The 23,069-nt window shown below is 41.9% G+C and overlaps 1 protein-coding gene across 3 annotated transcripts in view; it reads left to right on the top strand.

Moving 5' to 3' along the window:
• Positions 1–23,069, top strand: part of fbxl17 (F-box and leucine-rich repeat protein 17) — a 937,144-nt gene that overhangs the window by 656,501 nt on the left and 257,574 nt on the right. For all 3 annotated transcript variants that reach the window (XM_038805144.1, XM_038805143.1, XM_038805145.1), the window contains one exon: positions 16,100–16,176. In XM_038805144.1, the coding sequence (XP_038661072.1) occupies positions 16,100–16,176 (77 nt within the window). The remainder of the gene's footprint in view (positions 1–16,099; positions 16,177–23,069) is intronic.

Raw genomic sequence — 23,069 nt, forward strand, 5'->3', positions numbered from 1 at the left:
TGCAGTTGCTTGAATTGTTTAGTTGTGATGATGCTTCAAGTGACTTTGACAAGCTAAGGGAATGGGTTAGAAAATGGCACATGGAATATAATGTGAACAAGTGGTAAGTTGTTCACTTTGGTAGAACAAACAGAAAGCAGATATTTCTTTAACAGTGAGAGGTTGGGAAGTGCTGGGTGTCCTTGTTCATGAATCACTAAAAACTAGCATGCAGGTGAAGCAAACCATTAGGAAGGCAAATAGTATACTTGCCTTCAACACAAAGGGATTTAAATATAGGAATAAAGTTGACTTGCTGCAGTTGTATCGAGCCTTGGTGAGACATCACCTGGAGTATTGTGTATAGTTATCTGGATGGCCACAATTCCCATATGGATCTGCATGTCACGACCGGCACTCGGTCCCGACACGCATCTTTAGTTGTACATGAGGGGCTGGATTTCCGCCGGCGTGATGAACCAGAAATCTGGTGGGACGGAAAATCCAGCCCCCGATCTCTGGCAATCCAGAGACCAGGAGATTTGGCCTAAAATCGTCCTGTGTGTCACTGAAAAAAGCATTCATCCCAACCATAGAAAGTAAAACAATTACCTCTATCTGTGTCTTATGAAGAGAGACTGAGCAGATTAGGCCTTTACTCTCGAGAGTTTACAGGATTGAGGGAAGATCAAATTGAGGTATATAAAATGATAAAAGGTACGGATAAAGTAGATGTGGAGCGGATGCATCCCTCTTGTGGGGCATTCTAGAACGAGAGGTCATAATCTCAGGATAAGGGGTAGCAAAGCAAATTTAAAACTACTTCTCCCAATAGGTCAGGAAGCTGCGGAACTCGTTACCCCAGAGTGGGGTGGATGCTGGGACAGTGAGTAAATTTAAGGAGCAGTTAGACAGATTTTTAATTAATAATGGGTTGAAGGGTTACAGAGAACGGGCAGGATGGTAGAGATGAGGCCAAGGTTAGATCAGCCATGATCGTATTGAATGGTAGAGCAGGCTCGAGAAGCTAAATTGCCTACCACTGCTCCTAGTCCTTATGTTCTAAGAAACAACTATTCTGTCTAATTCCACCTTTCAGCTCTTGGTCTGTAGCTCTGTAGGTAACAGCACCTCAAACACAAATCTAGTGTTCTTGATTAATAAGGGGATTTCTTGATGAATAAGGGGATATGGGGTTATGGGAAAAAGGAATGAGGAACATATCAGCCATGATCGAATGGTGGAGCAGACTCGATGGGCATAACGGTCTAATTCTGCTCCTATATCGTATAGTATTGGCTAACACCACTTTCTCAGACAGCTGGAGATGGCCAGTAAATGTGACCTTGCCAAGATCTCCTACACCTCGAGATCGAGAGGGAATCATGTAGAAGAGCATTTTAAGTTTAACAATATGGCAGCCGATGATATGGGGTGATATTACAATCAAAAAAACATGTTTGAAAATGTTGGCAGTAGTGAGAGGAGTGCTGAGGTCCAGTGATTGAAGGATTTAGGTGATAGGGTCTTTATGCCTGAATTGCTGGAGCAGAGGGAGCAAGGGATTAATTGTAAACTCGAGTTAGTGGAGTGAATGGTGCATACTGGGATATATGATTATGAAAGATCATCTGAAATGAGAGAGTGAATCTATGGAGGGACTTTAAACAAGACTTAGGAAAAGCAGTCTGCTCGATTGTATGATTTTTTTTCAGTTATCATTTCTGCTCAGTTCTCAATCATGCTTGAAGTGCCATCAGTCATATGCATCATCCAAGTTTTAGATTTAGAGAGCTGTGAAGATGGGTGATAATTTATTAAGAAGGAATCTCGCAACACCTTGATTAGAGATATGTTATTTTAAAAGGCATTTTAACTTCAAGAAAGAAAACTCTCCAATCTTTAGCAACTCCTTGCATAGATGTATTATTTGCTGCGATACTAGGCATTGCAGATCAGGAACGTCTTCGACATGATTGCTGAGACATCTTAGGTTTGGGCTTCGCTCTAATCTTCCCAGGATTTAGTAGTCCATGCTCCCACATGAAGAACGGTCATTTGGACAGCTTGCTGAAGGGCTACAGTGCTGCTGCTGAGTGTGAGTCACTGCCTTCACCAGAGGGAGAATAGGAGAGAAAAATCTGAGAATTCGGTAATGGGTGAGAAAATAAAAGATCTTTGTCACATGGACTATGCACTTGATGTGCTGGTGCATTTCAGCACAATGTACTCCATCCAATTGTCTGCCTTCCAGAAACATCTTATGGTGACCTGTTGTATCACTTTCATCAAAAATGAAAGTTTGATCAGAACAATTCCTCTATTTTCATCCTTTCTTCAATTGTAAAAGATTTTAAAAAGCATGAAAAATGATGCACTTCTCTCCAGTGCTTCAATTTTTCTTCAATTGCTTTAACCTTGAGAACTGAGAGCTACCCATTTGGGTTCTTATTTGTGGAGGGAACGTAATTTGTGCACTCAGCATTGTGATCCAATTTTGTGTAAGTGGAACTCTGCAGCAGCACTCTAGTCTTTGAGTCTTGAAGGTTGTGCCCTACTCAAGAACCCTGATCGAAAATAAGACAGTAGGCTAAACCTTGTCCATGTAAAGATTTTTGTATTTACACATGAAGTGAGCAAATTGTGGAATATACTTAAAGAAATAGTGATCTGGATGAAAATCCTAGAATCTATTAAATGAGTGGATTTTGAAATTGGTAGATTTTACTGTCTTTTTGGGTGGATGATGGATAGTTGGATGCTTTTCCTCATTCTTAACCAAAATTGGACATTTTGTTGATGGGGAGCATTTGACTACATTCCTGTAGTACCTGATTACTACGTTTAATGGATGCTCACGGTATTGAGACAGTCAACACTCCATTTAATTAAACAGCTATGTTGGTGACGAGTACACCAAGCTGAAATTTGAGACAAAATTACCATGACAAGAACTAATTGACTACAGAATCATTCCTAACACTGGGATCAGCAAGAATTAAAATCATCATGAATTTGCTGGAAATCATTTTGCAAAATTGCAGTACAGTGGCCTAGTTTCCACCCAGACACAAAAAGACAACACACAGTTGTGTTTCCAGGGTGCATCCCATTTCGACTGCAGTCCAATTCAGTATCTGAAATATATGGCCTGGACCACACCTACGTAGTACATCATAGATTAAACTTCAAATTATATCAACATACTTTTCGTTAGAGGTGATGAGAGTTTTGATAATTATGTCAAAATAGTGTTTTTACTGACTGATAAGTGAAGGGAGTATGGGACTTGATTCATTTGAGCTTTGCCTTATAACACACAAAGCACTGAAGTGGAATGTCACCCCTACTATATTTACTTCATTGATGTTATAGGTTTTCCACATCTAAAATGAAAGAAAGGTCAATTTGAGGACCTTCAGCAGTATTCTGTTTATCATATGGATGCGAGATGTTAAGCGATAGGTCTTCTGTGTATTTCAGCATTGTCTGCTTGTTTCACATTTCCACATTAATGATTCTTCGTTTTAACCCATCTCATTTATTATTGTCTAATTAGATTACAGGTAAGGGCAAAGCAGGGCACTAATTAACTGATAACTAATTAAAATGGCTTTGTCTCCTTCACCTTAATTCCTTCTGAACCACTTACTGTTCTGCATCACGTAATCACAGACACTGCCTCAGAAAACATATACACAAAGGTATACTTCAATATTAGCAATGAACTCAATGTATTTATCGCAGCTTTAGAACTGTTTTTCAACTCATCTACAGATGGTCCCCTGTGTGCTGAACCCAAAAATAAATGCAGGTTCTTTCCTTCAGCATTGTCTCTCTAATTGTGGATGCTGGATTTTGTTTGGAGATTTAATAAGAGTTTAGCCTGAGGCTGATTTCTCACACTCACACCATGGTCTCCAACTCTTCACAGCTGGATCCTCAATTTACACTGAAGTTCCCGAGGGAACAAGTGGCTTCATTCGAGGAAAGGGACTTAAAGTGATCAAAAATCAACTTAGCATTGACCGTGATTCATTTAAGCTTTTATTGTTGAAAATGAATATTTGGTGAGATTTCTTGTTTATCTCAGTATGCTCACTAGAATAGAAGATGCCATTCAGTGGAAAGATAGAAGTTTAAATGATTGTGATCAGTGTAATTTTGATGCTGAATATCTGTAAAAAAAAAGTATCCATGTCAAAGGGGAAGTCAATTATCTTAGACATCCTGTGTGACTGTAGCAGGTGGTGAGAGCAGAAGTACTGTGTCTGTAAAGCTCAGGTGTTTGAACTTGTGACCATATCTAAGCTGTTCTATCAGCAGATATCTGTGCTGCTTCATATGAAGTTGGTTCTCATTGACAACATCTTCACTGCTAGATTGTTGACTGTTTTTATGTGTAGCATACAAGTTCTAAAGTAACCACGGCGGTGGCATTAAGATAGGTTGCATCTCATGATTGAAGAATCATTGCAGCATAGACAGAATGGGAAATGGTGCACTACAGTTTTATTTCTCCTTTCCTAGAGGCAACGACTTGTGGTGGGATACTGATATGTGATCATGGGAACATCAGTCAAATGTGAATCTGCTCTCCTGTAGGTGCAGGGTACTCTGAAGCAACTTTGAATTGAAACTAACAGACTATAAACTAAATGCTGCCAGGAAAACACAGTCAGGCTGCGAAGGAGAGGAACGTATGGTTATGGAATAGAAGTCCTGAGGTGATCTGTGTCAATAAACTCTAGAACGGTCACCCCGGTGGACCACTCTGCCGCAGCAACTCACATCGTAAAACAATGGCAGACGGAAACGAACAGAAACGTGCGACCCGCAGCGGAAGTCTGTCAGACGAGCCGTCAGGTCCTGGACCTCTCCAAGCGTACACGCTCCACAAGCTGACAGCAAAACCTTGGCCAACACTCGCCTTCGTGTCCGCACAGGCTCTGGAAAAGCACTGCAGCAATGAACTAACCTTATTCCACTCAAAAAAGAATTTCGGGGAGGTGACTCAGCCGAACAGGAAGCACGCGGATAGCACGATTTCACCCTCATCGTGAATTTAGCAAAGCGAAGGGAGTCTGACGGCGTTCTTAAAAGTATTTTTAATCAGCAAACAACATTACTGATAGAAGGCCCTGTATTGAACCAAAATCACAATATTTTAGTTTATTTGTAAGGCTGTGCGGAAAGAATGATTCGCTCCAGGAGTGATTCCATGAAGAACTAGAGCTTTAGTATTTTTAAAACAAAACTTTATTATGACTACAAATTAAACTTTTTAAATTCACACCTGAAAATAACAGCATACAATTATATTTTAAACAGTACTACTCAATTTCCCATTAACAACAAGAAAAGAAACATACATCTCTCATATAATCTTACTCTGGGTGAATTGAGGACTCAATATCAGGTGGATCAATATTCAACTCAGAATTCAACTCCTCTCTCCAAAGCTTTTTAAAAAAAATCTAACTCTCTAATGCTGGCAAAATGTCTCTATGCCTTCCTTGGTTCCACCCAGCAATCTCCCCAAGTTTAACAGCAAATTATCTCTGCAGCTGATAAGCACATTAACTCCCCAGAACCTTTCCTAGTCAAACCACAGTCCATTAACCCAGTCTGAAAAACACATTCCTTTGTCAATTTCACCTTCTGGCTGCTGAAAACACCTAGACTCTGCAAAACAATTATATATTTTTTTAGAAACATGACCACTCCAGTCGAACATAACTCTAACCCCAGGCTTTTAACTCTAACTGATCCAATATTTAGAACCCAATGTTCCAATAGTCTTCCAGTCGTCACACTGAATTGTATCTTTTCGACCACAATACTGCCTAATTCCACATCCCTAAGAACACTTAGAGGCAGCATGGTGGTTAGCATAAATGCTTCACAGCTCCAGGGTTCCAGGTTCGATTCCCGGCTGGGTCACTGTCTGCGTGGAGTCTGCACGTCCTCCCTGTGTGTGCGTGGGTTTCCTCCGGGTGCTCCGGTTTCCTCCCACAGTCCAAAGATGTGCTGGTTAGGTGGATTGGCCATGCTAAATTGCCCGTAGTGTCCTTAAAAGTAAGGTTGGGGGGGGTTGTTGGGTTTCGGGTATAGGGTGGATACGTGGGTTTGAGTAGGGTGATCATTGCTCGGCACAACATCGAGGGCCGAAGGGCCTGTTCTGCGCTGTACTGTTCTATGTTCTATAACACCTGCGCCAACATTGCTTCAGCCTATTTGCACGCCTTTATTACTTCTGGACTTTACTATTCAAATTTCCTCCTGACCTGCCTCCCCTACTGCCCCCCCCCCCCCCCCCCCCCCCCCCCCCCCCCCCCCCCCACCCATAAACTTGAGCTGCCTGTATTTTGTACCTATATCTTCACTCGCATCATTAACTCACATCATTCATCACCTCTATTCACTGGGCTAGATTAACCCCAGTCCAATAAGTTCTCCATTTTTAAATCCTCATCCTTTTTGCTCCATAGCTTTATCCTTCATTATCTCTGTCTTCTGGCATCTCCACTTCCTCTAATTCTGGCCTGTTGAGTATCGCTCGCTTTCTTTGCTCCACCATTAGTTGCAATGCCATTAGCTACTTAGGCCTCAAAGTTCTGGAATTTCATCCTTAAACTGCTCCACATCTCTACTCCTAATAAGAGCACCTTTAAACCTACTTCTTGGACCAAGCCCTGTTGTAAAATCTTCACACACAGCTGGACATCAAATATTGTTTCACCGTGCTCCTGTGGAGGTCATTTGCTCATTTTACTCATTTAAATGTACCATGTTCTTGTTTCTATGAAAGCAGAAAAGAATTTTAAAATTATCTTGAATTCTGTTGATTTTGCTTAAGTTATTTCAGTGATTCTGTCAGGAATGACCTTGTCCAAAAGCCAACTACTCTGTTAATTTGTACATTGAGGAGAAGTACAAGTACAAATACATCTCTTTCTGTTCATCAATTCTGTTGTTTTTTGTTGTTGCTTAAGTAATTATACTGAATTGTTCAGAAACAAATATTTTTGGAATTAAATTTAGCTTTCAGTGGATGATTTTATTTATCATACCACACCTATCATTCCAACTCCAGAGTATAATTTTTAAAAGTGAGGATTGAATATAATCAAAAGGTTGTCTGATGCTTTTTAAAGAAGAATACTGCAAAATCAGCCTGAATTATATCACATATGTTACATTGTGAGCGATTGCCAATAAATGAATTTGAGAAAAATTCTTGTATAGTTATTGCTTTCTGAAAGCTGTCTAAGATTTTATAGTCTCCTGCAAATGAATATTTTGCTCTTTCATCAATGTGTGCCCAATCAGACCTTGACCATTGTGTTTACTTTTGTTGATCCGAGTTTAGATTAAGATTCTAAAGCTAACATTTCAATGCACTGGGGCTTTGTTGGAGGCAGAATACGAGACAATCACCACAATAATAATGGGATGTCATGTTTGAAATGATGTCCTTGAATTCAGGAAGCTAAAATTCCTCATTTTATTTCTTCCCCACTCTATTTTGTTTTCAACAGAATGAGACACTGTTTAAACCAGGCCACAAAGGCATGTTTGTTCTTGTTGATTGGTGTAAGATGATGCTGCCTGCAAAAGTAAATTTTGTCAGGAAAGTGGCTGCAAATTGCCCTGTTATCTCTATGCTTGTTTGTCTGACTAGCTTATTTGACAGACACAAATAAAAATTAATAACAAAATGTGGCCAGAGGCAATTCAGAATCTGGTTATTTAAGTGAACATAAGGTACAATTTGCTTTAAACTCTGGAGTAATCTAAGGCCCCCAGACCTGGAAAGTGAGAAATGATAACCAATATATGACAGTTCTAATTAGCTTTCCCTTGGTCGTGAGTACATCATAAACAGTAACAAGGCCTCTTAGGACTGCTATCTGCTGCCAAGAACAATGGCTGTATTTCCTAATTAACTACCATCGGTTGTCACTAACATCAAATTCTAAATTTATTATCACAAAACTATCCATTGATATACTTTCAAATGAGTGGCTGTCTAACACTCCCAATTATCTGATTCTATAATCATAAATACTTTTTAGTGAGTACATAGTGAAATTATATATTCCTATATTATTGTCCCAAGTTTATCCTCTTTCATTCCCTCCCCCATGTTTTCCTGAGATGCTGCCTTTTGTTAGTGTATAATTTCACAAACAGCATCAACCTCCTTGTGTTTTGTGCATCATCTTTGTTTTTTCCTCCCACTCTTGTACCATAAGTTCATAAGGTAGGAGCAGAATTAGGCCATTCAGCCCATCGAGACTGCTCCGCCATTCTATCATGGCTTATATGTTCCTCATCTGCTACCTATAATGTTACAGGCCAAGAGCTGGATTGTGAAATCAGCCAGAGCATCTTCTCCCTGGGAGCAGGAGTAGGCAATTTAGCCTCTTGAGCCTAACACTCTCAATCTGATCATGGCTGATCCCATCCTGGCCTCAACTCCACTGCCCGTTCCCCATTACCCTTCAACCCATTACCAAATAAAAATCGGTCTGACTCCTCCTTAAATTTACTCACTGTCCCTGCACCCACAGCACTCTGGGGTAGCAAATTCCACAGATTCACAACCCTTTGGGAAAAGTAATTTTAAATTTACTACCTTTTATTCTAAGATTATGACCTCTCGTTTTAGAATACCCCACAAGAGGAAGCATCAGCTCCACATGTACTTTATCCATATCTTTTAGCATCTTGTATATCTCAATTAGATCTCCCCTCATTCTTCTAAACTCGAGAGAGTATAGGCCTAAATTGTTCAATCTCTCCTCATACGACAAACCCATCATCTCTGGAATCAATCTGGTAAGCCTCCTGTGAACTGCCTCCAACGCCACTCCACCCTTCCTCAAATAAGGGGACCAAAACTGTGCACAATACTCCAGGTGCAGTATCACCAATGCCTTGTATAGTTGCAACAACACTTCCTTACCTTTATACTCAATTCCTTTTGCTATAAATGCCAACATTCCATTTGCATTCCTTATTATCGGTTGCACCTGCATGCTCGTTTTCTGTGACTCATGCACGAGGACACCCAGATCCCTCTGCATCAGAGCACCCTGAAGTCTCTCCCCAATTAGATAATAAGTTGCCTTTCAATTTTTTCGACCAAAATGCATGACCTCACAATTATCCACATTAAACTCCATCTGCCACATTTTGGCCCACTCTTAACCTATCCATATCCATTTGTAAGGTTCTTATTTCCTCATTGCAACTTACTGTCCCACCTATTTTTATGTAATCTGCAAATTTGGCTATAGATCCTTCTATGCCTGTATCCAAGTTGTTAATATAGATTGTAAATAACTGGAGCCCAAGGACCAAACCTAGTGGCACCCTACTAGTTACATCTTGCCATCCAGAAAAAGGCCCATTTACCCCGATTCTCTGTCTCCTATCCAAGCTGATAAATTACCCCATATCCCACATGATCTCATCTTGTGAATTAACCTTCTGTGTGGCACCTTATCAAATTTCTTCCGGAAGTCCAGATATACTACATCTACAGGATCCCCATTATCCATTTTGCTTGGAACATTTTTGAAGAACTCCAGCAAATTAGTCAAACATGATTTACCCTTCATAAAACTATGCTGACTCTGATGGTTAGCGTTTTGGCTTTCCAAATGTCGTGATATTACGTCCTTGATAATTGATTCTAACAATTTTCCAATAACAGATGTTAAACTAACTGGTCTGTAATTTCCCACCTTCTGCCTCCCTCCCTTTTTGAATAAGAGTGTTATGTTAGCATTTTCCCAATCCACGAGAACCTTTCCCCATCTCTATAGAATTTTGGAATATCATAACCAATGGATCCACTATCTCTGCTGGCCTTTCCTTTAACACCCTAGGATGGAGGCCATCAGGCCCTGGGTACTTTTTGCCCTCAATCCCAAGCGTTTGTTGAGTACTGTTTCCCTATTGATGCTGATTGTTCCAAGTTCCACCCTTTCTATTACCTCTGAAATGCCTGATCCTATAGGAATGGTACTCGTGTCCTCCACTGTGAAAACTGATCTTCCAAGGGGCCAACATTCACTGTAGCGACTCTCTTCTCTTTTATGTACCTGTAGAAGCTTTTGCTATCCTTTTTGATATTCTATGCTAGTTTTCTTGTAATTTATCTTAGCTTTTTTAATTACTTTTTTCGTATCCCTTTGTTTATATTTGAAAGTTTCCAATCTTCCAGTCTGCCACTAGCCTTTGCAATATGATGTACCTTGGATTTTGTCTTCATAATGTTGGGGGTGATGAGGGAACTTTTTTTTGTCAGGTCTTCATATGATATTATCTGCCCCTTCTTAATTCACCAATCTAGACTGAGGCTACATTTTCCTCATTTGGTGTGTCTAATTGTTTATTGCTTAAATTATTCCAGGGTTTTTGCCTCTGCTACTCCTGTACCTGGAAGTCTATTCCCAGTATTGATTACTTTCTTTGTGAATTACTCAAAATTACTTTTGAACATGTGTTCCTTTAGACTAGTCTCTCAGTTTAATTTCAGTCAGTATTCCAGATTAACATTTTTTCCATGGCATTTACTATCACAGAATCAAAGAATAATACAGAAGAGGCCCTTCGGCCCATCGAGTCTGCACCGACCCATGAATGACACCTGACCTACCTACCTAATCCCATTTGCCAGCACTTAGCCCATAGCCTTGAATGTTATGACGTGCCAAGTGCTCATCCAGGTACTTTTTAAAGGATGTGAGGCAATTTGCCTCTACCACCCTCCCAGGCAGTGCATTCTAGACTGTCACCACAGTCTGGGCAATAAGATGTTTCTTCAAATCCCCCCGAAACCTCCTGCCCCTCACCTTGAACTTGTGTCCCCTTGTAAATGACCCTTCAACTCGGGAACAGCTGCTCCCTATCCACCCTGCCCATGCTCCACATAATCTTGTGCACCTCAATCAGTTGCCCTCAATCTTCTCTGCTCCAGCAAAAACAACCCAAGTCTATCCAATCTCTCTTAATAACATAAATGATCCATCCCAGGCAACCTCTTCACCCCCTCCAGTGCATTCACATCCTTCCTATAATGTGGCGACCAGAAATGCAAACAGTACCCCTGCTGTGGCCTCACCAAAGTTCTATACTGTCCTGTATAGAGTCTCATACACAGACCATTTATATCAGGCATGGTCATGCAAATGCAGTTTGCCTCTTGTATTCAATGGGTGGTATAACATGGTCGCACTATGATTTATTGGTTGTCCATTACTTGTTATGAGAATGTTATTAGATACACTATGATTTATGGACTTCGTACTCTGATTCAGACTTTACTTCTATGTATTGTGTAGTCTGTCCAATGGTCTTTAAAAAAATACAAAAATATAAAAAAGGTTTTTTGAGGAAAACCTTTTTTATGTTCATTTCATTGCCATTTACGTTCCTGCATTTGTTGGTCTCTTCATTGCTGCACCATTCCTCCTGAGTCAGAAAGGTGGAATGGTCCAAGCAGAAAACCTGGAATTTCCTCAATGCCATTTGCACTGTGGTGGCCCCTTTAAGAATATTATCATCTCTGATAACACATAATGTAATGTATTGACCTGATGAAGAAATTGATGTATAATCACCAGGAATTAAATTATTGTTTATTATTTTAATCTGTTTGGTTATTACATGTTATCACCTGGAGTTAGTAGTGTGTATGTATAGACTATTGACATGGTACATAAATGAGGTTTACCATGTGTAATGACTGCCCAGATGATGTACTAACTGTTGCTCTAGCAGTAACCTTGATGAATCTGATCAACCCTGTACTGATAACTGACTGTAAATTCTTGCCATTGAGTAAGCATAGCTGTTGCTGACTGAAATAAATGGATCACTTAAGATGCTATAACCTGCAGCTTTGATATTCACGTTAATAGAAGTGGCTGATGATTATCACATTTTGTCTGATATAAACAGCACGCTTAATAGTGAGAGTCTTGCGGTGGCAGCGAAATCTCCTCGATTAAGTCAGTGGATGGAAGGGGATTCCACAAGATTCCCAGCTTCTGCCAGTAGGATGCCAATTAGGCTCATTAATCCTACTCTGGACCAATGTTTTGTTTCTTTACTACACCACTACCATGCCTTTTGTCCCATGACATTTTTGTTATTTAATCTCTCTTGGCCCCTAATTTATCCCTGTCCTACCCTTTTGTTCCACCTGGCGCCACCAACCTCATACTGACTATTACATCAAGTGAGCAAAAGCTCGGTCAAAGAGGCAGGTTTTAAGGAGTGTCTTAAAGGAGAAAAGTGAGATAGAGACAGAGATTTCGAGGGGGAAATTCCAGAGCATCGGCCTTGAAGCTGAAGGTGTGGCCACCAGTCATGGGGATGCGCAAGAGGCCAGAATTAGAGAAACACAGATATCTTGGAGGATTGTGGGGCTGAAGCAGAATACAGAGATCGGGAGAGTCAAGACCATATTGGGATGTGAAAACAAGAACGAGAGTTTTATAATCTAGATGTTGCTCGGTTGGGAGCCAATGTAGTGAGCAAAGGGTGGTAGGGAATGGGACTAGCTGCAAGTTAAGACATGCACATCAGACCTTTGGATGACCTTAAGTTCATTGGTGTAGATAGAATATGGGGTCCAGCCAGGCAAACATTGAATAGTCAAGTCAAGAGGTAATGAAGGAAAGAATGTGAGTTTCACCAGCAAATGAGCTTAGATGGGTAAAATCAAGTAATATTATGGAAGTGGAAATGGATGATCTTAGAGATGGCATAAATATGAGATCAGAAGCATATCTGGAGATCAAATGTTACATCAAAGTTGTGGCAAAACTAATATAATCTCAGGCCAGGGAGAGGGATGGAGTCGATAGCAAAGTCGTCAGCAAAATAAAGGAAGGGGCCATTGACACTGCCATCAAACTTACTCAGCAGCCTGCTCACTGACACTCATTTTGGGTTCCGTCAGGGGCACTCAGCTCCTGACTTTATTACAACTTCGATCCAAACATGGACAAAAGAGCTGAATTCAAGAGGTGAGGTTTATGTAATTGCTCTTGATATCAAGGCAGCATTTGACTGAATGTGCTATCAAAGAGTCTCAGCAAAACTGAAGCCAGTGGGAATTAGGGGAAATCTCTCCACTGATTGGAGTCATACCTAACACACATAGGAAGGTTGTTATGGTTGTTGGAGGTCAATCATCTCTGTTCCAGGACATTGCAGCAGGACTTCTTCAGAGTAATGTACTGGACCCAATCATTTCCAGCTGCTTCATCAATAATCTTCCTTCTGTCATAAGGTCAGATGTGGGGATGTTTGCAGATGATTGCACAATGTTCAGCTCTATTCGCAGCTCCTCAGGTATTGAAGGAATCTGTGCCCAGATGCAGCAAGACCTGGAAAATATTCAGGCTTGGACTTATAAGTGACAAGTTACATTCAAGCCACACAATTGCCAAGCAATGACCATCTCCAGCAGAGAGAATATAACTATTACCCCTTGACATTCAATGTAATTACCATTGTTGAATCCACCCCTCCCCCCACCCCCCTGCCAACTACCACCAGCTATCAACATATTTTTTGGCTTCACCATCTGGGTGATAATCATGTGGGGTGTCCTATACAGAACTCATAGTAACAGTAGGTCACATAATGTGGCATTGAAACTATCACCAATAACAAAGAACTGTTGAAGCTGTAAAAATTTAGGCTTTCTTAGGGAGAGTTGCAAGAGTTAAGTGACCCTCCCCTTTTTTCTGTTGCTGTAAAACATCCACTGCTTTTGGATCCTTAGTATGATCCGAATCTTACAATTAAAAAAAATTAATTCATGGGCCAGCATTTCTTACCCATTCCTAACTGCCCTTGAACTGGGTGGCCTAGGTAATTTCAGAGGACATTTAAGAGTCAACCACATTGCTGAGGCGCTGGAGTCACGTGTATGCCAGACTAGGTAAGGATGGCAGATTTCCTTCCCTAAAGATCATTAGTGAACCATATAGTTTTGACTATAATTGACAATGGTTTCATTCCAGTTTTTATTGGATTCAAATTTCACCATCTTCCTTCGAGCATTACTAATGGCCTCAGGGCTACTAGTCTAGTGACATACCATTATGCCACCACTTCCCCTAAAATGTTGTGCCTGTGCCAACTGAAAAAAAAACAATCCTACTTTTCAGCTTTTGGTCCATAACCATGTAGGTTACTGCATTCCGAGTACAATCCAAGTGCTTCTTAAAATGCCATGAGGGTTTCTACTTCTACCACTCTGTAAAGCAGTGAGCTGCAAACTACTACCACCCTTGACTTCCCTCGAATCCTTATGTCAATTATTTGAAATCTTGGCCCACTGGCCATTGACCTCTCTGCAAAGGGAAATAGGTCCTTCCTATCAACCCTGTCCAGGCCCTTTAGTTTTATATAACTCAATTAAATTTTGCCTCATCCTCTTCTGTTGCAAAGAAACAAAATGCAGATTATCCAATCTTTCGTTATAGCTAAATTTTCACAGTCATGGCAACATCTTCATAAATCCCCTCTGTATCTTTTTAGTACAATCACATATTTCCTGTAATGTGGAGACTAGGGGTGGGATTCTCCCGTACCCGGCGGGGCGGGGGTCCCGACGGGATGGTGTGGCGTGAACCACTCGGGCGTTGTGCCTCCCCAAAGGTGCGGAATCCTCTGCACCTTCAGGGGCTAGGCCGGCGCCGGAGTGGTTTGCGCCCCGCCGGCCGTTGGGGAAGGCCTTTGGCGCCGCGCCAGCCGGGGCCGAAGGGACTCTGCCAGCCGGCGCGAGTCCGCGCATGCGCGGGAGCGTCAGAGGCTGCTGACGTCATCCCTGCGCATGTGCAGGGGGGGTTCACCTTTGCGCCCGCCATCGCGTAGGCTTACACGGCCGGCGCGTAGGAAAAGAGTGCCCCCACGGCACGTGCCCGCCCGTGGATCGGTGGACCCCGATCACGGGCCAGGCCGCCTGTGGGGGCGGGAGGCGGGATTCACGCTGCCCCCCGGCGATTCTCCGACCCGGCCGGCTGGGGGGGGGGGGGGGGGGGGGGGGGGTCGGAGAATCCCGCCCCAGAACTTTACACAATACTCTAGGTGTGACCTAACTAGGTGTTTTATACAGTTCTTAGTCCCATTTTCGGCACTGAGAAGCTCCAATCACCAGAACTCTTTAGAGCATTACTTATGGTCTCTGGGCCACTAGTCCAGTGACAATTCTATTATTCCACCACCTCCCCTGAAATGTTGTGCCTGTGCCAGCTGAAAAAACCTATTCCTACTTTCCAGCTTTTGGTCCATAAACGAGAAAACAAAAACCAAAAAAGCTGTGCTAATGCCAAAAACCAGTGAAGGGCCATACATATGTTCTGGGCTCATGATAGAAAGGGGATATGGAAGATACATAAGTACACAGATTTTTTTGTGTGAGTTGATAAGCGTGAATTATCCGCTGCATTTCCTATTTTGCAACAGGGATAGGTATTTGGTTGGCTGTAATGTGCTTCGAGTCACCTCAAACACAGTGTTGGAATACTCCAGTGTGTTGTGCTGTGGGTGAAACTCACTGCATCTCAAATTTTCTATGATATCATTCTTGCTTGGAATAAAGTTTAAGTGATGTGAAAGGAACTAAATAGATTGCAAGTCTTTCTTTAAAATGTGCTCTACTCTATCCTACCAGTTTTAGTCTTCATGAACTCCCAATTTATGCTGCAGAGTTGGACAGGCAACCAGCACCAAAGCCCTTGTCATTAGCAATCTTGATTGGCCAGGTTAGAGGCAAGAGTAACTTATACAAATTCACTCTATTTTCTTTTACACCCTTCCATTGAGAGGCAATGTTGGAAAACATACCCTGTGGGGAAATCATGCCTAAAAATGACATCTTATATCTTGGTGACATAAAACCACCATGCCCTGATTTCTTAAAATCGATACAATGTTTTGTGATGGGGTGAGTAGATTTGGCATTGCGTTTATCCTGTCTGTTGCAGGCAGATATTGTGATGACAGTTCTCGTTTACTTAACAATTTCAAACCTTTGACTCCAATTTGTATTAAACAGAGCATCTTGTCGTTTTGTTTTTTGCAGATGTGTGGAATTCATAGCTAAGGAAGGACACAGCCTGAAGGAGCTGTACCTGGTATCCTGTAAGATTACTGATTACGGTGTGTATTACTACTGCTGTTTATCACTGCTGCCTTTGGGATATGTCTATGTCTGCAAACCTGAGATTATAAGGACATCTAATGTACGGGGGCATTGAGGCCTCTCAAAAGTAATCATAAAAAGCTGGGACATCTTTTGCTGAAGAGGATTTTTCAAATCTTCAGAATATCCAATCATTTTACGTTCCATTTAGGCTGCATGTTAACTTGTACATATTTACCAAAGTCTAGGATACTGAAAATGGACAATTTTAAATGGTACCAATCGATTTAATATTTGCAGATCCTCACATTTATTTGAAACAAACTTTGGAAAGTTATTTCCCTACATTGTAATATAAGCAAGCAAGGAAACATCATTGAAAATTTGAGATGCAGGGATAATTTTACAGTGGACCTCACCCACAACCAACACATAGGAGATACTCTGCTACACATTGCCCACTGTTTTTAATCCATCTAGTTTGCAAAGTTATCTTGGCATTGCTATCCTTAACAATTATTATCAATAATGTGAACCCTACTCAGAGTGTTTTTGATGTGTTGCAAAAGTACTTATTAGATACCCAAATGATTTATGCATGCGTCTGAACTTGGAACAATGCAGAATAATCCAATTGATGATCTATTCAATGCATCTTAACATCCACTCTCACAATGCAGTTCTTTCACTTGACAGTTGTCTGAAAATTATTTACTGGTCGCATGCATTTCACAATTACAGCACTGTCATCACACATTTCAATAAACATAGATATTCAGGCTACAGCATTTCATGGTGAATTGTGAAGGGGTCTACATAATTTTTACTCACCTTTTAGACTGTTCCCTCCTCCAATCCACTGTTCATGTCTTCGCTCAACAAGTTTGATTTAGAAAGGCTTTCAAAACATGGCCATCTCCATGAAAATTGCAGAAATTCTGAAACGCCCACTTCTAAAATGGTGCCGACAACTTCTAAGCAACAGTGTGTGAGATTCCTGACCCACAATCTTTCTCGCACAGCTCAACATATGAAATGGGGTGAAGCTTAAGGATCTGTGTTCTGGCGCCATTTTAGTTCTCCCTCCCAACTCTGCTGTGACCCTAATGCACTAGTTTTCAAAACTGTTACTTTTGGGTGAGTGATTTGTGGTTCTCAGCTACGCAGATTACATACGTTACTGGGCCAGATATACTACAATCCAGGGACAGGGGCATTATCATAGAATAGCTACAGCACAGAAGGAGACCAGTTAGCCTGTCATAATATTATAAAAATAGTTTTTCTATTCCCCTTTATCTACTTATCTCTCTGCATCTATTAATTTTCATGATTTTATTTTACAAGACCTTTGAATACATTTTAGCAAAAAGCAGTTAGATGACAGAAATTTATTGAGTGAAAAAAATCTTAGTTACAGTATCCTCTTTGTCATCTGCATCCATGTGCAAATAGTTCTATTAGATTTAGTTTGTAATCATTTTTTAAAATCATTTATTTCTCCGGTCTGTAAGTGTTTACTGGCGAATCAGGTGTGTGTGATCAGGTCTGGCATGCTTCCCAGAAGGGAAAATAAATGGTGCTTGGAATGCTCAATCTATGATAGTTATTCATACAGCTATTAGGAACATACAAACAGGATAAAGTATTTCACTCCTTGAGCCTGTTCACTATTCAGTGAGATCATGATTGATCTGTGGCCCACATCTATATACTTGCTTTTGCCCCATATCCCCCTTACCATTTGTGAACAAAACTGTGCAAATCTTGTATTTAAAATCAGCAATTGATGTACAATCAACTGCCTTTTAGAGTCATCGAGTTTTATAGCACGGAAAGAGGCCCTTCGGCCCATCGCCTCCGCGCCCACCATCAAGCATCTAACTTCGTTTTTTAAAGAAATTTAGAGTATCCAATTTTTTCTTTCCCAATTAAGGGGCAATGTAGCATGGCCAATTCACCTATCCTGCACGTCTTTTTGGGTTGTGGGGGTGAGACCCATGTAGACACGGGGAGAATGTGCAAACTCCACATTGACAGTGACCCGGAGCTGGGATCAAACACAGGTCCCAGGCGCCGTGAGACAGCAAAGCTAACCACTGCACCACAATGCTGCCCCTTGGCACCTAACTATTCTGATCCCATTTTCCAGCACTTGGTTCATAGCCTTCTATGCAATGCCATTTCAAGTGCTCATGTAAATACTTCTTAAAAGTTGTGAGGGTTCCCACCTCTACCACTATTACAGGCAGTGGCTTCCAGATTCCAACCATCCTCTGGGTGAAAACGTTTTTCCTCACATCTCCTCTGAACCTCCTGCCTATTACCTTAAATCTAAGCACCCTGGTTATTGACCCCTTCACTGAGGGAAAAAATACCTTCCTATCAATCCCAGCTATGTACCTCATAATTTTATACACCTCACTCAGGTCCCCCTCAGCCTTCCTACTCCAGGAGAAACAACCGCAGCCTATCCAATCTCTCTTGATAGCTGAAACAATTCAGCCCAAGCAACATCCTGGTGAATCTCCTCTACACCCTCTCCAGTGCAATCATTTATTTTCTATAATGTGGTGACCAGAACTGCACACACTACTCCAGCTGGGCCGAACCAATGTTTTCTCTAACTCTCCCAAAACCTTCCTGCTCTTATTCCCAATGCCTTGCAAGAATTCCAAAGGCCGCCTTAATTACCTGATCTACCTTCACTGCTGACTTCAGAAATCTGTGAACCTGCACACCAAGGTTCCTTTGACCCTATGTACTTCCTGGGGTTCGAGCATCCATTGTATATTCCCTTGCCTTGTTAGTCCTCTCAAAATGCATTACCTCACGCTTTTCATGGTTAAATTCCATTTGCCATTCTTCTGCCCATCTATGCTTTCCTGTAATCTAACGCCTTGCTCCTCACTATTTACCATACCAACAATTTTTATGTCATCTGAAAACTTACTTATCATAACTCCTACATTCACATCCAGATCACTAACGTATGCTACAAACAACAAGGACCCAGCATCGATCTCTGTGGAACACCACTGGACACAGGCTTACAGTCACAAAAACAACTTGCAGCCGTCACCCTCTGCCTCCTGCCACTAATAATCCTATCACAAAGTCAGTTTTTGTTTTGTTTTTTGAATTAAGGGGTAATTTAGCGTGGCCAATCCACCTGCCCTGCACATCTTTGGGTTGTGGGGGCGAAACCCACACAAACACGGGGAGAATGTGCAAACTCCACATGGACAGTGACCCAGAGCCGGGATTGAACCTGGGACCTCGGCGCCGTGAGGCAACAGAGCTAACCCACTGCGCCCATCACGAAGCCAGTTTTGGATCCAGTTTGCCAAATTGCCCTGTATGCCATGGGCTCTTACCTTCTTCATCAGCCTCCCATGTGGGACCTTGTCAAAAGCTTCATGAAAGCCCATGTTGAGTACATCAGCCACTCTACCCTCACTACACACCTAGTCACCTCCTCAAAAAATTCCATCAAATTTGTAAGACATTATCTCCCTTTGACAAAACCATGCTGACTGTCCTTGATTAATCCTTGCCTCTCTAAGTGGAGATTAATTCTGTTCCTCATAATTTTTTCATGTAGTTTCCCTAGCACTGAAGTTAGACTCACTGGCCTGTAATTTCCTTGTTTGTCCCTACTTCCCTTTTTGAATAATGGCACCACATTAGCTGTCCTCCAGTCGTCTGACACCTCTCCTATGGCTAGAGAAAATGTGATTTTTTTTTTGTCAGAGCCACTGCAATCTCCCCCTTGCCTCCCACTGCAATCTCCCCCTTGCCTCCCACTGCAATCTCCCCCTTGCTTCCCACTGCAATCTCCCCCTTGCCTCCCGCTGCAATCTCCCCCTTGCCTCCCACTGCAATCTCCCCCTTGCCTCCCACTGCAATCTCCCCCTTGCCTCCCACTGCAATCTCCCCCTTGCCTCCCACTGCAATCTGGGATACGTCTCATCTGGTCCTGGGGATTTATCCACTTTTGGGCCCATTAAAACCTCCTGCCTCTCAAGGCTAAGTCTCTCAAGTACACCACAATGTGCCTCCGTGATTTCTATATCTACATCATCCTTCTCTGGAGTGAACACACGTACAAAGTACTAATTTAAAACCTCACCTATATCATTCGGTTCCTCACACACTTTACCACATTGGTCCCTAATGAGCCCCACTCTTGCTCAGGTCAATCTCTTGCCCTTAATCTACTTATAAAACACCTTTGGATTTGCCTTTATTTTACCCACCAGTGCTTTCTCATGCCCCTTCTTCACTCTCGTAATTTCTTTCTTAAGTAACCTGCTGCAATTTCTAAATTCCTCTAGGGCTTCCGCTGTTTTGAGCCCTCGGTATCTGCCATATACTTTCCTTTTTTACCTTGTCCAACCCTGGATATCCCTTGACATCCAAGGTTCTCTGGACTTTATAGGAGAGTTCCAAACTTCTACCATCCTTTACCTGTAGAAGTGCATCCTAACTTCACGGCTGAAAAATCTTTCTATCTTTTAGGTTTTGTTTCCTGGACCTGCACTCTCCAACTAGCAGAAATACATACGCTCAAGCCACCCTATTTGTTCTCATTAATATGAAAACATTGATCAGAACACCTTTCGACATTCTAAATTCTAGGGCGTACAAGGCCAGTTTGTGTAATTTTGTATCATGATTTATCCAGGTTTCTTTGGACCTTCACTGTTTCTAACTTTGCAGCATTGTCCAGTACTATTTGCTGCTCCTCAGATACTGCAGCAATGTCCAAATGCAACAAGTCGTGGACAATATCCAGGCTTGGGCTGACAAGTGGCAAATGATATTTGAGTTGCACAAATGCCAGGCAATGACCAGCTCTAGCATGAGAGAATCTGATCATTACCTTTTGACATTCAATGGCATTGCTATTACTGAAACCCCCACTATCAATATCCTTTGGGTTACCATTGACCATAAACTGAACTGAAATAGCCATAACAAGTACTATGACTACAAGAGCAGGTCAGAGGCTAGGAATCCTGTGGCAAGTAACTCACCTTCTGACTCCCTAAAGCATGTCCACAATCTACAAGGCTCAAGTCAGGCGTGTAATGGAACACACTCTCCCTGTCTGGATGAGTAGAGCTCCAACAACACTCAAGAAACTCAACGCAATCTAGGACAATGCAGCTTGTTCGATTGGCACCCCCTTCCACAAACATTCATAGACCGATGCACAGTGACAGCAGTGTGTACCTTCTACAAAATGCACTGCAGGAACTCGGACAAGGGCTGTTGATCCATGGGAACACCACCACCTGCAAGTTACCCTCCAAGTCACTCACCATCCTGAGTTGGGAATATATCATCCTTCTTTGACTGCCTCTGGGTCAAAATCCTGGAATTCCCTGCCTAACAGCACTGTGGGTGTACCTACATCACCTGGATTGCAGCAGTTCAAGAAGGCAGCTTCTCAAGGACAATTAGGAATAGGCAGTGAATACCAGCGAAGCCCACATCTCTTGAATGAATCATTTTTTAAAACATTCAGCGGATACCTTATTCTATCCTTTTTAGGTGCAAAGTGAACGACCCCATTCATGCTTATTTTGAACCCCATTTGATGAAACTTTACCCTTTTATATTAATATCTCTCTGCTGTTAGGTTTCAGTCTACACTGATTACAGTGCCACCTATCACTGGGCTGAGCAGAACCTTGGATATGTGACTGTTATTTAAATTCTTAACAGATATGGTGAATAGTTGAGGACCCAACGCATATCACTGGGCAACACCATTAGTCACCTCTTGTCCATTAGAGTACCTAACCATTGTCCCTACTTTGTTACCTGCTACACTGCTGATTTCCTAACAAATCAAATTTTACCTTCAATTCCTTGAGCTCCAACTTTACATAATGCCAACAATGTGTTTTAGTTGATCAAGTCAGTGTAATCTACCCAGGACAGAATGCTCCAGTTAACGATCTTGTTATCCACTGGCACACATTTACTTCCTGACTGTGACAGCAGTTATGTCAGCCTGGGAATCAAGGTTACTGACACCATCTGGTGGAAAGGCTTCTACAAATTGGTGTCCAATACAAGCATTCTACAAATTGGTGGTAAAAAGAAGAGTATAAGTACTAAACTGACAGGTAGCTGAGGCACACACATATCTAGGTTCTCTTCAGCCTGGACCCAAGAAAGGCAATCTTTAGTGTCTAGTTCTACCACCATTACTGGCTGCATATAAAGGCTTACACCTCAGTTGGCTGCAGCTAGATGCCCTAATGTGAATATCATCATTTCCTTCACTTAACTCATTCCTGAAGGTTCACTGTAACAGTATGTTTTGTAAGGGCCATGAATAGTCTACGCTGAGTTGTTCGAAACAAAAATTTAATTTATTTTACAATTACTATTATATACAGCTCCAATAGTTCCCTACTGGGTCTTCTCTAGTTGATTCCTTACTGGCCGACTCTATTTATACATAGCCAAACATTATTAAAGGCCCCCTGTCCCCCTATCGGGGCCTCAGTCATTTCGGCATCTGGACACCTTTCACACCTATGTCAGGAAAAATCATATTAATGCGGGTACGAAGTCACCGGCCCATCAGTAGTTCTGCGGAGGCTACGCTACCCCAGTCACCATGTGCGGAGTGGTCCTGTGGCAAAACAAGAAAGGAGCCAGCCTAGTGTTCATCGATCACAAAGGCTGTTTCTTGAGGACCCGTGTAAATTTTTGCACCACTTGCTCCGCTAAACTATTAGAAGCCGGGGCATAAGGCGGTACGAATATGCCGCACCCCATTTGCCTTCAGAAACCCGGAGAACCCCTCACTCGTGAAAAGAAAGCCGTTATTAGTGATAAGTACTTCAGGGAAGACGTGCATGCAAAATGATAAACATAACTTCTCAAT

Source organism: Scyliorhinus canicula, chromosome 8 (assembly GCF_902713615.1).
Source record: "Scyliorhinus canicula chromosome 8, sScyCan1.1, whole genome shotgun sequence".
NCBI lineage: Eukaryota > Metazoa > Chordata > Chondrichthyes > Carcharhiniformes > Scyliorhinidae > Scyliorhinus > Scyliorhinus canicula.